Raw genomic sequence first — 16034 nt, forward strand, 5'->3', positions numbered from 1 at the left:
GGATCCACAGCCTTTGCTGCGCACCATGCCACAAATCTGTTCCACCGACAGGCGTATACCGACTTAGTGGCGGGACGCCTGGCTGCCAGAATAACATCACAGACTTCAGGAGGCAAGTCAAATGGCCTCAACTGCCGCCGCTCAATCTCCAAGCATGGAGGTGGAGACTGGACAGGTTCGGGTGGAGGACCGTCCGCTGCTGCTGCGACAGAAGGTCCTCCTGAAGGGGCAGGCGGATCGGGGGACCGACTGACATGCTGAGTAGCTCGGGATACCAGTACCTTCGAGCCCAGTCCGGAGCCACAAGGATAACTTGGGCCCGGTCGTGCCTGATCTTCTTCAGCACTCTGGGCAGAAGTGGTATAGGCGGAAAGGCGTATAACAGACCGCAACTCCACTCGCGCCGAAAGGCGTCGCCGTGCGAGTGCCGTCTTGGAAACTCCAACGCGCAGAACTGATGACATTGCGCGTTCTCTTCTGTGGCGAATAGATCTAACCAAGGCTCTCCCCATTGCAGAAAGATGCCTTGCGCCACGTCCGAGTTCAGACGCCATTCGTGATCCATCGAGCACCGACGGCTGAGTTCGTCCGCCCTGGCGTTCAGAGAACCTGCCAGGTGTTGAACCGTCAGAGTCACGCCCTGACGTTCCAGCCATTGCCAGAGGCGCAGAGCCTCCTGGCAAAGGGTCCACGACCCCACTCCGCCCTGTTTGTTGCAGTACCACATGGCGGTGGTGTTGTCGGTGAACACCTGCACTACACTCCCGTTGACAAAGGGGAGGAATGCCTTCAGTGCCAGACGAATCGCCCGCAGCTCCAACAGATTGATATGGAGCCGGGACTCAGCCGGAGACCAGATGCCTCTGATCTCTGCCTCTCCCAAGTGGCCACCCCAGCCCTGGAGGGACGCGTCCGTCACGACAACGTGCTCCGGTTGGGGAAGGGAGAGGGACTTGCCCCTGACCCAATCGCGGTCCGTAAGCCACCACTGCAGTTGTCTCGCAGTGCCCTCCGAGATCCAGACGTGGTCGGACAAGTTGCCCTGATGCTGTGCCCACTGAAACTTCAGGTCCCACTGCAGAGCCCGCATCCGCCACCGGGCGTGATGCACCAGAAGGATGCAGGAAGCCATCAGTCCCAGCAGCCGCAGCGTCAACCTGACCGAAACTCGGGATAGCGGCTGAAAGATGGGAATCAAAGCCTGAATATCCCGAACCCGCCGTTCCGGAGGATAAACCCGAAACTGCGCCGAGTCCAGAACCGCTCCGATGAAAAGGAGCTTTTGAGAGGGACACAGGTGTGATTTCGGCACATTGATGGAGAACCCCAGGTCGTGCAAGAGGTCTGCCGTCATCTGAAGGTGGTGGACGACTGCCTGGGGCGAGCCCGCCTTCAACAACCAGTCGTCTAGGTAGGGGAAGACTGAAACCCCCAACCTGCGCAGATGGGCTGCGACCACCGCCATCACCTTTGTGAACACCCGTGGGGCGCTGGTAAGGCCGAAGGGGAGCACGATAAACTGAAAGTGCTCCAGGCCTACCGTGAACCGCAGGTAACGCCGGTGGGCCGGCAGGACGGGAATGTGAAAATAGGCGTCCTGCAAGTCCAACGCTACCATCCAGTCTTGTGGGTCTAGAGCAGCAAAGACCTGAGCTAACGTCAACATCTTGAACTTCTCCTTCCGGAGGAAGCCGTTGACGTTCCTTAGATCCAAGATAGGACGTAGGCCCCCCTTGTCCTTCATGGGCACCAGAAAGTAGTGGGAATAGCAACCACGCCCTACTTCTGGCCCAGGAACGCGCTCGACGGCCCCCTTGGCCAAGAGGGCCGTAACTTCCTCCTGCAGAAGTGTCAAGTGGTCCCCCGACACACGGTGGTTCTGCGGTGGCATGGCTGGAGGAGAGGTCTCGAAGGGGAGGGAGTAGCCCCTTCGGACGATTTGCAGCACCCACCTGTCCGAAGTGATCGTGCGCCACTGAGCGTGGTGATGGCGAACCCTGCCACCCACTGGCGTCACATGGGGCCGAAAGCAAGGACTAGGAGGATTTAGGGGTAGATGCTGCGGGGGAAGGTGTGGTCTGACCCCGCCGTTGTCCCCGACCGCCACCACGGCGGTTTCCACGGCCGCCACCGCGTTGAAAGGATTGTTGCGGCGCGTGGCTGGCAGCACGTGTGGGGGCGCCCCTTCCTTGGCCACGAAAGGGACGAAACGAACCCGTTTGCTGACGCTGGGTCGAGAGACCCAAGGACTTGGCCGTGACCCTGGAGTCCTTGAAGCGTTCCAGCGCGTGGTCCGCCTTGTCACCGAACAGGTGACAGCCATCAAACGGCATGTCCATCAAGGTATTCTGGACATCAGCCGAAAAATTGGCGGATCTCAGCCAGGCGTGGCGACGAATCGCCACCGTCGTTGACATAGCTCTGCCCAGCGAGTCGGTCGTATCAAGACCACACCGTATCGAATATTTCGCTGCATCCCGGCCCTCAGCCACAGCTTGACCGAGTTTTGCCCGCACCTCCATGGGGCATTCTGGCAGCAGTTCCGCGACCGTATCCCACACAGAGTGGGTGTAGCGGCCCAAGAGGCAAGCGGTGTTGCAAGACCGCAGGCCCAAACTAATGGACGAGAAGACCTTCTTGCCAAATTGGTCATACCTCTTGGATTCCCGGTCGGGCGGGGCCGACGGGAATGCGGACTGGGAGGTCGAGGCCTGGATCACCAGGCTCTCAGGGGTGGGGTGGGTAGACAGGAACTTGGGGTCGTCCGTGTAGGAAGGTACATCCTGACTATGGTTGCCCCCAACTTTTTGCCCTGTGTTTTAGCTGGTTTTGGACATAGTCGACCTGGGATCCTGCCAATCAGGACCCCAGGCCTACTGCTCTCTCTTTAAAATGGATTCCATGTACCCTAGGTACATTTCCAATTGGTACTGGGCCACCTTATCAGACCCTGTAACTCAGGGCATAGGTGTACCCAGGGCTGCCAGGGACTGCAGCAGGTATTATGCCACCCCTGGCTGGCCTCCTAAATTTGACACAACTGGCTGCATGACAGCTGGGGCAAAGTCGTGTAATCACCCTTTGCTGTAGGTGTAGTATACCTATACCTAACCCTAAAATGGACACACAGATTCCTATCAGTCACTCCTATGGCAGGCCTTGACAATCCTGAAGGCAGAGTGCTTGGAATCGTGTGAGATGGTGCTCTGGCATGAGCTGAGCCTGTCTGCAGCTTGCGGAACCAAGTCCTAATAGCTGTTCCATGATATCGCATACCATATACTCTTAAGTGCATTATAATCCTCGCGGTTAAATGCCAACTTTGGTATTGCTTTATCAAAACATGTCGAGTAAGGTGTCATACGAATTGGAATACTAACCCCTCGCCAATTCTGGCGACGGGGTTAGCATTCCACCCTTCTAGAGGGACACGACATGTATGTAACTGTGAACCCCGGTTAAAGTTAACTGAAGCCTCAGCTCCACAAAATGGATGCTGCCACCACAGACACGAGTCTGACCCCCTGCAGCTGGGAGTCCTTCCAGCGAGGGGAGCCTGGACAAAGGGTTTCCTGTCAGGGGCGGTGCTAGCACCGTCCCAGACATGGTTTTGTGTATCCTGGGTAGGCAGGGCTTTTCAGGAAGGTGACTGCTGAGTGGCACCCCGGTGCTCACTACGCATAGGCCGGTCTGAACCAGTTCCAGGGGCACACCAGCCCCTGGCCTGGGGAAGTCCGGCATGGCTGAGGGGTGTAACCACCCCCCACCTAGTCCCACCCATAGGCAGGACCTAGTCACCGGGTCAGCCCCCTTTTTTAGTATAAAGATGGGAGCGGGCCCCCTGTTCAAATTAGATCATCTTTGGAATCAAGACACGACTTTCTTCGAAAGGACTTCAAGATTTCTTCTTCAAGATTCTCCCTTGTGGCTAAGGAGTAGTCACCCTGCATCCGCAGGCACCATCCTAAAGAACACTGCGGTCTGCTGCAAGTCCTTCATCACGAATCCGACGACCCAGCTCGACGAGACCCGGCTTCCCTGGCACCTCTGACCTCTACTCACCTCTACAGCCAAGCTGAGAACCGTGAGTGCGACGAGACCTCGAGGGACCGACGATCGCCAAGACTGCACGACATCTTTACAACAAGCCCTCCGTGTCCTCCACGGGTGAGTGCTTTGGGGTCCGAGAAGCCCCAACCCTGCGCAGCTCCAGCACCCAAGATCAGCCTCCCTGCATCTCCACGATCGGCGTGGGGCCCTTCTGCTGTTTGCTGTGCACCGCGTTGTTTGGCTACTAGCCGGCTGGCTTGTGGCCTTCTGAACGACGCCCGACGACATCACTGCTGCTGGTCTGGTTGCTACAGGCTGGCCCTTGCTTCCTTCTTGAAGAGAGGCACCCCGGACCCTCCTGGTCCACTCCAGACGCCATTTTAGGTCCACCGCGTGGGCTTGAATTTGCCAAGGCTTTGTTGCCCAATCCTGGGTCCAGCGACGCCGACAGCTTCTATCTTCGTGGGACAGCTCGATCCTCCTTCCTGGTCGCCGACAACGCCTCCTGGTCCATGAGATCTCCGAGCCCAGCGTCACCCACACGCCTTGTCGAGGTGGCTACCATCCGGTGCCCTCCTGGTGCCCACTGACTACTGGCTAGTAGTCTCGAACTTGGTCCCCTCTGCTTTCAGGTGTCATCTTCCATCGATCCAGGCTTGGATCCACCGAACTTTCTTCACTGGTCGCCTGCCAGCAACTTCTTTCTTCCAGGCTCCTGGTCCGTCAACGAGGATTCCCGACGTCTTTTGAGTCCTATGCAGCTGCAGCCCCTGGGCTAGGTAACTTCGGCATTTCGGTGCCCCAGCATAGCCTCACTATCCAAGGGTCAGAATCTACTTTTGTTTTCTCCCTACCAGGTCGGGTTCGCCCGAGAACACTAACTTTGCAAATTCTAGCTACCATAGACTTTGTCCCGCATCTCGCGTGAGAGTGCACACACTGCACCCGAGTCCCCTGGGTCTCCTAGAAGTAATCTAACGATTCTATAGTCAAGTCCTAGCGATTCCAAAGCCTATTAGTACTGTACTTACCTGCTAGTAATTTCGCATTCCACTTTTCAAGTATATGGTTTTCCGTGCCCCTCGGGCATTTGTATATACTGTGCTAACTTAAGTATTTTTGTAAGAGATTTGGTTTGTGCTTAGTACCCTGTCCTCATAAAGAGTACAGGGCTGTTGTGATCTTTAATAAATAACTGTTTATTTTCATAACACTTGTGTGGTGTCCTTTCACTTGGTGTTCAAGGGGTATATGTGGTATAACAGCTGGCTTAACACGCCCTCTCGAGTCTTTAGCCTTAGACTGCTCGTATCCACGCTACTAGGATAGCTGGTCTATAAGGTTGACTTACAACCAATCATCAATAAGGGTTGCTGGACTGATACATAGTGTTCACTAGAATAGTGAGCACTGCATATCAGGCCACCTTCTCACAGTCCGGACAAGGACGGTGGCGCCTGGCCACGTTCCGATCAACAGGCGCACCTGAAGCGGGCCTGGACCACGTGCCCAACAGAACGTCTGACAAGGCTTCATTAAACGGCAGCAGTGGCTCCTGTGGGCATGACTGCGGTTTGAAGACCTCGGTGAGGATGTTAGGCCTCACGGCCGCGACGGGGAGCTCAAGGTGTAAGGCCTTGGCAGCCCTCATCAGCACCACAGAATAGGCAGCTCCCTCCACCGATGCCACGGAAGGAGGAGAGATCAAACCAGGGTTAGGAGAGTCGTCCAGACCACTGACATCCCCCAAGTCACCTGTCCAGTCCGGGTCATACTGGCACTCGCGTGACAGAGGGTCCTCGGACCCCTCCCAACCTTCAACGAACTCTTCATCTTCTCCGTACTCGGAGTCAACGATGTAGACCGGCTCCTCGGGGTTCATGGGCCCCATCGGCGCCGGGACCGGCGTCGAGCGACGCCCGTCCGGCGCCGCGTCCGGCGTCGGTGAAGGTAAGGGGACGGCGCCGCCCGGAGCCGGCGCCGGAACCCCGCCACCGGCCGGAGCCGGCACCGGAGAACCGGCGCCGCGCGGGGGCGGCGTCGGGGGTAACCCCGATGATAACGGCGCCGGGGAGGCCGGAAGACCAGCCGGCGCCGATCCCGAAGGCCCTTGCGGCGCCGGGGTCGGAGCCGTCGGCGGCGCCGGGGCCGGAGCACCAGACGGCGCCGAGGCAGGGACACCCGAACCGCCAGGGCCCCCAGACGGTAGCACTGGGCCCGAAGGCGCCGTAGGCCCCGTCGGAGAAGCGAGCGCCCTCATGGCCATGAGGAACGCCTCGATCTCCTCAGGCGTCGCGCCATGCCCAGGGACCGGAGGGTATGAGGCAGGCCGCGCCGGCGACTCTCGCGGAGCCGCGGGGTTGGGGTCACCCGAGCCCCCGGCCGCATCGCGCGAGCGTCGGGGGGAGTCGGGGGTACGATGACTATGCCCCGACTTCTTGTGCTTCTTACCTGATGAGCCTGACGAGTGGTGTCGACTTCCGGAACGCTCGGCGCGGCTCCGCGACCGCTCCCTCGAACGCTCTCTCGACCTCCGGCCGGACCGGGACCGCTCCCGGTCCCGACGTGGGGCCGACACCCGGAGCTCCAGTAGCTTGCGGGACAGCTCCCGCCTAGCCTTGTTGGTGAGGGCCCGGCAGTCGACACAGGAGTCCACGTCGTGGTCGGGGCCCAGACACCGGAGACAGAGGCGGTGATGGTCTGTGACCGACATCGTGCGCTCACAGTCATCACAGTGCTTGAACCCAGGCATCCTATCAGGCACAATTAGAGAAATAACAATTGAAAAACTTGGTCAAAAGACCGGAGTACTGCTCTTCAGATCTGCGTCCACTGGCGCGGAAAAAAGAAGAACTGACGTCAGCGCGCGGAGGCGGCGTCTATATACTCCAGCGACGTCATCACGGCGCACGACGCCGACGACGGAGCCGCAGGGGACGCCTGCAGACGACGCCTACCGACGCGCAGGGGTACTGCTACGCAAAAGTTTCCGGATCCAGACTGACGCCTGGGGTTATTCTAAGGTAAGGAATCTAACACTAACGTGTTTCTTTCAGATTTTCTGGTTTGGTAGGATCCAGTACAGGCCCTGTCTTGCTATGAAAGCAGTCTGGAATGTCCTGAAGTCTGCCACATTTAGCCCTCCTAGTCTCTTCTCTAGTTTTAGTCTTTGTAGGCTTATTCTCGGTTTTTTGTCTCGCCATAGGAACTGGTTTATCATTTGGTCTATCTTGCGGTGAAATTCGTCTGTGATTGTGAGGGGGAGCATTCCAGCCAGGTAGTTGAACACTGGTGTGATCATCATCTTTATGGTGTCTATTCTTCCCCACCATGTGATGAATTTGGGGCGACCAGGATTCCAGTAGCCCTTTAATCTTTCCTAGGGTTAGTTTCTCATTTTCGTCGAGAGTGGTCTTCAGGTTCTTCCCAAATTGGATCCCTAGGTATTTGACGAACCCGGGTTGCCAGGCTAATCCCGAGTCGCCTATTACCTCTCTGGTTGTGTGTATGTTGAGTGGCATGCATTCAGATTTGTCTCTGCTTAGTTTGTATCCAGAGTGGGCCGAGTACAAACCTATGGTGTCCATAAAGGCCGTCATAGAGTTTTCTGGGACTTCTGTTATTATGAGCATGTGTTCCGCATATGCTGCAAGTTTGGCTGTGGTCTTGTTGATGGTGACTCCCAGCATATTCCTATTGTCTATGATGTCTCTAATCAGGGGCTCGAGTGCTAATACCAACAGTGCGGGGGATAGGGGGCAACCTTGTCTTGTTCCCCGTTGGAGATTAAATTGGTGTGAAATTGTCCCATTTATAGCTATTTGTGCCTTGGAGGTTTTATACAGTGCCATCACTTTCCTCATGTAACTTTCTCCTAGGTTGTGCGCCAGCATGCTCTGCTCTAGGAAGTGCCAGGACACTCTGTCAAAGGCTTTCTCTGCGTCTAACGTGATTGCTACCACCGGTTTAGCAGATTTGGAAGAATGTTCAAGAACATGGCAAAGGAGTCTTGTGTTATCATGGGACATACGTGTTTTCAGAAAGCCTACTTGTGTGTTGTTATTCAGCTGAGGGAGCACGTTGTTTAATCTTGTGGATAGGATTTTGGCATACATCTTGCAGTCTGTGTTGATAAGTGAGATGGGCCTGTAGTTTTGGGGCCGCTGGTCTCTTTGCCTTCCTTGGGTATGACTATTATGTTCACTTCCGTCATGGATTACGTTACCGCCTCCTCCCTCTCACAGTGGTTAAAGACTTTTTTCATGATTGGGAGTAGATGAGTTTGGAGGGTTTTATAGAAGGAGGCCATGTAGCCATCTGGTCCTGGAGCTTTGTTGTCTTTAAGGGACTTGACCGCCATTTCAATTTCGTTAGCTTTTATTTCTTGTCCTAACGACATGGCATCCTCGTTTGATATCTTGGGTAGGTTTAGTCTGTCTAGGTATGCATTGCATCCCTACTGGTCTAGAGATTTGTCTCTTTTGTAGAGATCTTGGTAGAATTCCCTGAACGTGCGCAGGATGTCTTTGTGGTGGGTGTGCGTGTTGTTGCTTGAGTCTGTGATGGATGAGATCGCGTGTTGTCTCGGTTTGTACTTAAGGTATGATAATAGGATTTTTCCTGCCTCGCATAGGTTGATTTGTTTGTATTTTTTTATTCACAAGCCAGCTAGGTCATTCAGGATTTTGTTGTATTCATACTTTTTTCCCGTGAGCTCTTTTAGGGAGTTGGCGTTCATGGTATTACCAATGTGTGTTGTTTCTAGGCGCTTGATGTCTCTTTCTAATTGGTCTAGGTGTGTTTTTGGTTCCCTCTCTCGTCTGGCTTTGATATCTATCAGTGCCCCTCTAACTGTCACTTTGAGCACGTCCCACAGGGTTTTGGGGTCTATGTCTGGCGTATCGTTGTCTCTAATGTAGTCCTTGATGGCTTGCTCTATTTTAGTTTTGTCCTCTTGTCTAGCCATGACTACATTGTTGAACCGCCATCTGCGGGTGGGGTTTTCGTTATGGTGCCCTGCTAGTTGTAGGCTGATGCATCAGTGGTCGGACATTGTTCTTGCCGCTATTTCCATGTGCTCTATTAAGTGTGTGTGTGAGCCTGAGATGAGAATGTAGTCTATTCTGCTGTAGGAGTTGTGTGGGTTAGAGTAGAAAATGTAGTCTCTGTCTCGGGGTGCTGTAGTCACCATGGGTCTTTCAGGTTAAATCTATTGCATATGTTCTTTAGAGTGTTGTGTCAGGCTGGGGGCAGGGCATGGGACAGCGACTGTCTGTCTGTCTAGGGTGTAGTCTAGTGCCAGGTTGAAGTCGCCTGCCAGTATTGTTATGTCATTTGGGTAGTTTGCCTCCAGTCTCTTCGAGACTCCCTCCCATTATGCGGTGTCATCTGTATTTGGGACGTATGTGTTAGCTACCAGTATGGTTTCGTCACCTCTCTTCAAGTGTGTTATTAGCAGTCTCCCTGCCTCGTCGTGCTGTTGGTTTTCAATGGTTATCTTTGATTTTCTGTTTACCAGTGTGATAACTCCTCGCTTCTTCCCTACTGTTGGTGAGCAGGCTACCTGTCCTATCCATCTTGCCCTAAGCTTGGCCGAATCCTCCGTGGAGAGTGAGTTTGGTTTCTTGTAGAAGTAGAACATCCTCTTTGGTCTTCGCTAGGTAGTCTAGTACCTTGTTTCACTTGACAGGGTGGTTTAGGCCCTTAACGTTGAGGGAGATTATCTTCAGGTCTGCTAGCAAGACTGTGCTGTTATTATGTGGTGAAGCTGTGTTGTTATTATGTGTCATGGCTTACAGTGTGTGGGCCTCGCCTACCTTCTCACCCACCTCCCTCTGTATGTTTACCTTGTTTTGGATTCGGTACTGTGCTGGTAGCAGAGATGTTTGGACTCTTTGGACATAGTGGACAGAGTGTAGAGGCACCTTCAGCGCACCTAGTTCCAGCACCACTGATGATCAGATGATACTGTTTGTTTCAATAGCTGGAAGTTGGTGAGAAATTTTAGCTTTCATCGTCCTAGATTAGAAAAAACAATCAGCACATTTATGAAGTTCAAAACAAACCTTGTAAGAAGTGGGTGAACTTTCCATACTTCCATCCAGTGACGCTGATTGATCCTGGGAAAAGAAAGAGATAATGCTTGATGGTTATTCTTTTACCTTAATGAACTGAATAACGGTTCAAGAAATCTGCATGCAAGACACAAACAGTAACAAATACAAAATGTAATGAATGAGGTTAGAGAGGTAGGTCATAACTGTGCAGCCTTGTGGCAAAAGTATCTGACATTGTCCAATCGCAACAATGTTCGAAAAAACCAAATTGTGAAAATAGGAAGGCCTACAAGAAACACAATTTCAAGAACAGGAATTAAATATGCAGGCAGGCACAGCATGCGTTAACTTTACAGCTGGAGATTTATATAGAAACCAATATGAGGCCTCACATTTATGGACACGGTAAGCAACGGTTACATATAGCAATCGTGTTAATGGCAAAGGTATTATAGAGCCACTGCACAAGAAGAAAACAAGTTACTTACCTGTAACTTTGGTTCCCCAGTATTGGTAACTTTCATAGATTCCCATGCTTTGTATCGTTCCCCGTCGTCGGAATAGGAGCCTCGGTAAATAAAAAATACCATAGTAGGAAGCACAAAAGTGAAAAAAAGGCCTAGGCCTCATCTCATTTTGTAGCTTATCCACCTCTTTTTGTAAAAGAGACCAAATTCTTGCACTAACCAATCGGAGCAGCCTCACCACATAGAACCTTCCTGAGAGAGCCTCAGAGCCTCAGATTTTCATAGCCGTTGTGGAACAGCAACAATCTTTGTACAATAAGGCTCAGCTTTCCCAGGGGAGGAGGGTGGGCGCATGGAAATCTATGAAAGTTACCAATACTGGGGATCCAAAGTTACAGGTAAGTAACTTGTTTTCTTGCCCCAGTATTGGAACTTTCATAGATTCCCATGCTTTGTATCAGAGTAGCTAGCAGTAAACATAAGGCATATTTTGTCAGCTGTATATCTGCAACACAAACATTCTGATAAGAAAAACAGATATACCTATATAGATATATAATATATATGTAAATAGATATCACAAAGTAGAAACAAACACAAGTGATACAAAATATGCAATACAGGAAGGCGGGATAGTAAGAAAAGCTCACCGTCTCATTGAAAAAGGTTCCTCAAGACTGCTTGACCCACTGCTGCATCCTCTCTCACAGAAGAATCCAAGCAGTAGTGCCGAGTGAAGGAGTAGTTTCTGTCCTGTAACTCCAGTTCTGTAGTAGGGATATCTCTGTTATAGTCATAATCTAGTGAATAGTCCCGCCCATGTGCGTGGACCCCGGAGTCCACGCACATGGGCGGGACTATTCACTAGATTATGACTATACACAGAGATCCCCTACTACAGAATCTAAAATTCTGGTATCAGTGTAGAGTAGTAGCAAATGGGCAACTTACCCTTGAGATCACTACACCCCCTATACAGACCAGGAAGCTCAGCTTATGGGTGTGTCTAACAGGGTGTACTCAATGGCTCTCGCATAGCTAATTTCCAGCCTGTCCTGATGCAAATGTTCCTCAGGGCAGAGGTTGGCATTTCCCAGGTCTGGGCAAAGCCGATGTCGCATATCAAAGGCAGCAAAGAATTTGAAGCCTTTGGCCTTGGCATGATGATTTACCAGCCAGCCTGCTGGTGGAGTTGAAAAGACTTCCTGCCAGAGAAGGAATGCAAAGTAACTGCAGTTATCCAGTATTGGTATCTTTCATAGATTCACATGCCTGAATCATTCCCCGTCGTCGGGATGGGAGTCCCCGGTAGATAAGTAAAGTAATGTCACATAGACATTTATACATAGTAATGAGCCTGAGGCCTCTCATTAGTAACCTATCCATGTCCTTTTGTGAAAAGGACCAAAGTTTGGCAAGGAGCCAATCAGCTATCACCACCCTCTGGAACCTTCCTGGAATGAGCACAACAGAGAGACGGTATTAAGTTTACGGGATCCACGGGCGCTCGAACAGTATTAACGTAGATGTTTTGTAGATTCAAAAAGTACTGGTGCTAGCAGGGAGGGGGGACCCAAAAGAACCCCTCAATTTAAATGTGCAAGATACACATCTAATACAATGAACACAAAGTCCTGCGCACTCAAATCAAGTATGCGAAGTAGTATGCAACTATATGTAATTGAATAGAAGAATGTCCAACGTTTTTGCTGGAGTTTCATATATGCACAAGTTACTACTTGTGTAACGATATATCTGTAAGAGACATTAGTTAGTGATAGATTCCTTACCTTAGAATATCCCCAGGCGTCAGACTGGATCCGGAAACTTTTGCGTAGCAATACCCCTGCGCGCCGGTAGGCGTCGTCTGCGGCTCCGCGTCCGTCGTCGGCGTCGTGAGCGCCGGGATGACGTCGTCGGAGTATATAGACGGCGCCCATGCGCGCTGACGTCAGTTCTGATAACACAGCTTTTCCGCGCCAGATACGCAGAGCCATGATAGAACTAACACTGGTGCCATGAAACTAGGGCCCTGAAAGGGGATGACCTTAACCCTAAATATCGGTTCGCAGAACGGGGAGGATGGGAGGGCGGTAAGGAATCTATCACTAACTAATGTCTCTTACAGATATATCGTTACACAAGTAGTAACTTGTGCATCTGAAAGAGACACGTTAGTGATAGATTCCTTACCTTAGAATAGATACCCCAGCAATACCAACCCCGGTGGTGGGTCTGCGAACCAATATCACACCAGAAAGTCCTGGAGGACGGAACGGCCAAAGAAGCCATCCCTCCGGACTTGACTGTCCAGGCAGTAGTGTCTTGCGAACGTGTGCAGCGAGGCCCACGTGGCTGCCTGACAGATGTCCTGCAGGGGGACACCGCGGCCCAGGGCAGTTGTCGTTGCCGTGGCCCGAGTGGAGTGAGCCCGCAATCCAGCCGGGGGCTCCTTCCTCGCCATGGAGTAGCATGCTTGGATGCACAAGATGATCCACCTAGAGATGGTCCTCTTGTGTACAGCCTTCCCCTTCTTCGCGCCCACGTAACCAACGAAGAGTTGGTCATCCACCCGGAATTGGCGAGTGCGGTCTAGGTAGTAGGAGAGCGCACGTTTTGGATCCAGACGGTGGAGCCTCTCCTCCTCTTTCGAGGGATGCGGAGGCGGAAAGAAGGTGGGCAAAGTGATGGACTGCCCGATGTGGAAGGCCGTGACAACCTTGGGCAGAAAGGAAGGTCGTGTACGCAACACCACCTTATCAGGATGAACAGACAGGAAAGGTGGAGAAGAAGAAAGAGCCTGGAGCTCACTCACCCTCCTGGCAGAGGTGATGGCAACCAGGAAGGCCGTCTTTAGAGTAAGGAGACGAAGAGGGCAGTTATGAAGTGGCTCAAAGGGAGCACACATCAGATAGGTGAGAACAAGATTCAAGTCCCACTGGGGCATCACGAAGGGAACAGGAGGGAACATGTGCGTGATGCCCTTCAGAAATCTACTTACAATAGGAGACTTGAATAAAGAAGGCTGATCTGGTAGCCTCAAGAAGGCTGATAGAGCAGAAAGGTACCCTTTAAGAGTGCCCAGAGCAGAGCCCTGCTGGGCAAGGGAAAGAAGAAAGAGCAGCACTTCCGAAAGGGGTGCAGAGAGAGGATCCACAGCCTTTGCTGTGCACCATGCCACAAATCTGTTCCACCGGCAGGCGTATACCGACTTCGTGGAGGGACGCCTGGCTGCCAGAATGATATCACAGACTTCGGGAGGCAAGTCAAATGGCCTCAACTGCCGCCGCTCAATCTCCAAGCTTGTAGGTGGAGACTGGACAGGTTCGGGTGCAGGACCGTCCCCTGCTGCTGCGACAGAAGGTCCTCCCGAAGAGGCAGACGAATCGGGGGATCGACTGACATGCTGAGTAGCTCGGGATACCAGTATCTTCGTGCCCAGTCCGGAGCCACAAGGACGACCTGGGCCCGGTCGCGCCTGATCTTCTTCAGCACTCTGGGCAGAAGTGGTATAGGCGGAAAGGCGTACAACAGACCGCAGCTCCACTCGCGACGAAAAGCGTCTCCGAGCGAGTGCCGCCTTGGAAACTCCAACGCGCAGAACTGCTGACATTGCGCGTTCTCTTCTGTGGCGAATAGATCTAACCAAGGCTCTCCCCACTGTCGAAAGAGACCTTGCGCCACATCCGAGTTCAGACGCCATTCGTGATCCATCATGCACCGGCGGCTGAGTTCGTCCGCCCTGGCATTCAGAGAGCCTGCCAGGTGTTGAACCACCAGGGTCACGCCCTGATGTTCCAGCCACTGCCAGAGGCGCAGAGCCTCCTGGCAAAGGGTCCACGACCCCACTCCGCCCTGTTTGTTGCAGTACCACATGGCGGTGGTGTTGTCGGTGAACACTTGCACCACGCTCCCCCTGACAGAGGGGAGGAATGCTTTCAGTGCAAGACGAATCGCCCGCAGCTCCAGAAGGTTGATGTGGAGCCGGGACTCCGCCGGAGACCAGAGGCCTCTGATCTCCGCCTCCCCCATGTGGCCTCCCCAGCCCTGGAGTGACGCGTCCGTCACAACTACGTGCTCCGGCTGGGGTAGGGAGAGGGGTCTGCCACTGACCCAGTCGCGGTCCGTGAGCCACCACTGCAGTTGCTTCGCAGTGCCCTCCGAGATCAGGACATGATCGGACAGGTTGCCCTGATGCTGGGCCCACTGAAACTTCAGGTCCCACTGCAGAGCCCGCATCCGCCACCTGGCGTGACGCACCAGAAGGATGCAGGAGGCCATCAGTCCCAGAAGCCGCAGCGTCAACCTGACCGAGACCCGGGATAACGGCCCGAAGACAGGAATCAGAGCCTGAATATCCCGAACCCGCTGCTCGGGTGGGTAAACCCGAAACTGCGCCGAGTCGAGAACCGCTCCGATGAAGAGGAGCTTCTGAGAGGGACACAGGTGTGACTTCGGCACATTGATGGAGAACCCCAGCAAGTGCAGGAGGTCGGCCGTAGTCTGGAGGTGGCTGACGACTGTCTGGGGCGAGCCCGCCTTCAACAACCAGTCGTCGAGGTAGGGGAAGACTGAAACCCCTTGCCTGCGCAGATGGGCTGCGACCACCGCCATCACCTTCGTGAACACCCGTGGGGCGCTGGTAAGGCCGAAGGGGAGCACGGTAAACTGAAAGTGCTCGTGGCCTACCGTGAACCGCAGGTAACGCCGGTGGGCCGGCAGGACGGGGATGTGGAAATAGGCGTCCTGCAAGTCCAACGCTACCATCCAGTCTCCTGGGTCCAGGGCAGCCAGGACCTGAGCCAAAGTGAGCATCTTGAACTTCTCCGTACGGAGGAAGCCGTTGACGTTCCGCAGATCCAAGATAGGGCGTAGGCCCCCTTTGCCCTTCTTGGGTACCAGAAAGTAGTGGGAGTAACAGCCACGTCCTACTTCTGGCCCAGGAACGCGCTCGATGGCCCTCTTGGCCAAGAGGGCCGAAACTTCCTCTTGCAGAAGTCGCAAGTGATCCCCCGACACACGGTGGCATTGAGGTGGCATGGATGGAGGGGAAGACTCGAAGGGGAGGGAGAAACCCCTTCGGACAATTTGCAGCACCCACCTGTCCGAAGTGACTGTATGCCAGTGGGAGAGGTGATGGCGAACCCTGCCTCCCACAGGCGTCACATGGGCCTGAAAACTCGGACTAGGAAGGTTTTGAGGCGGGGGCTGCTGAGGGAGGTGTGGACTGGCCTCGCCGCTGACCCCGACCACCGCCGCGGCGGTTCCCACGTCCGCCACCGCGCTGCTGGACATTTTGCGGCGTGTGGCTGGCGGCCCGTGGTGGGGCGCCCCTTCCGTGGCCGCGAAAGGCACCCGATTGCTGGCGTGGGGCCGTAAGGCCCAAGGACTTGGCCGTGGCCCTGGAGTCCTTGAAACGTTCCAGCGCATGGTCTGCCTTGTCGCCGAAGAGGCGACGGCC

At 53.8% G+C, this 16034-nt stretch overlaps 1 protein-coding gene across 2 annotated transcripts in view; it reads right to left on the reverse strand.

The window, feature by feature from the left end:
- SETD2 (SET domain containing 2, histone lysine methyltransferase) overlaps positions 1 to 16034 on the reverse strand; it is a 1045105-nt gene that overhangs the window by 216582 nt on the left and 812489 nt on the right. For both annotated transcript variants that reach the window (XM_086941119.1, XM_086941120.1), the window contains one exon: positions 10116 to 10169. In XM_086941119.1, coding sequence (XP_086797245.1) covers positions 10116 to 10169 — 54 coding nt within the window. The remainder of the gene's footprint in view (positions 1 to 10115; positions 10170 to 16034) is intronic.

Source organism: Lissotriton vulgaris, chromosome 10, assembly GCF_964263255.1.
Source record: "Lissotriton vulgaris chromosome 10, aLisVul1.2, whole genome shotgun sequence".
Taxonomy (NCBI): Eukaryota; Metazoa; Chordata; class Amphibia; order Caudata; family Salamandridae; genus Lissotriton; species Lissotriton vulgaris.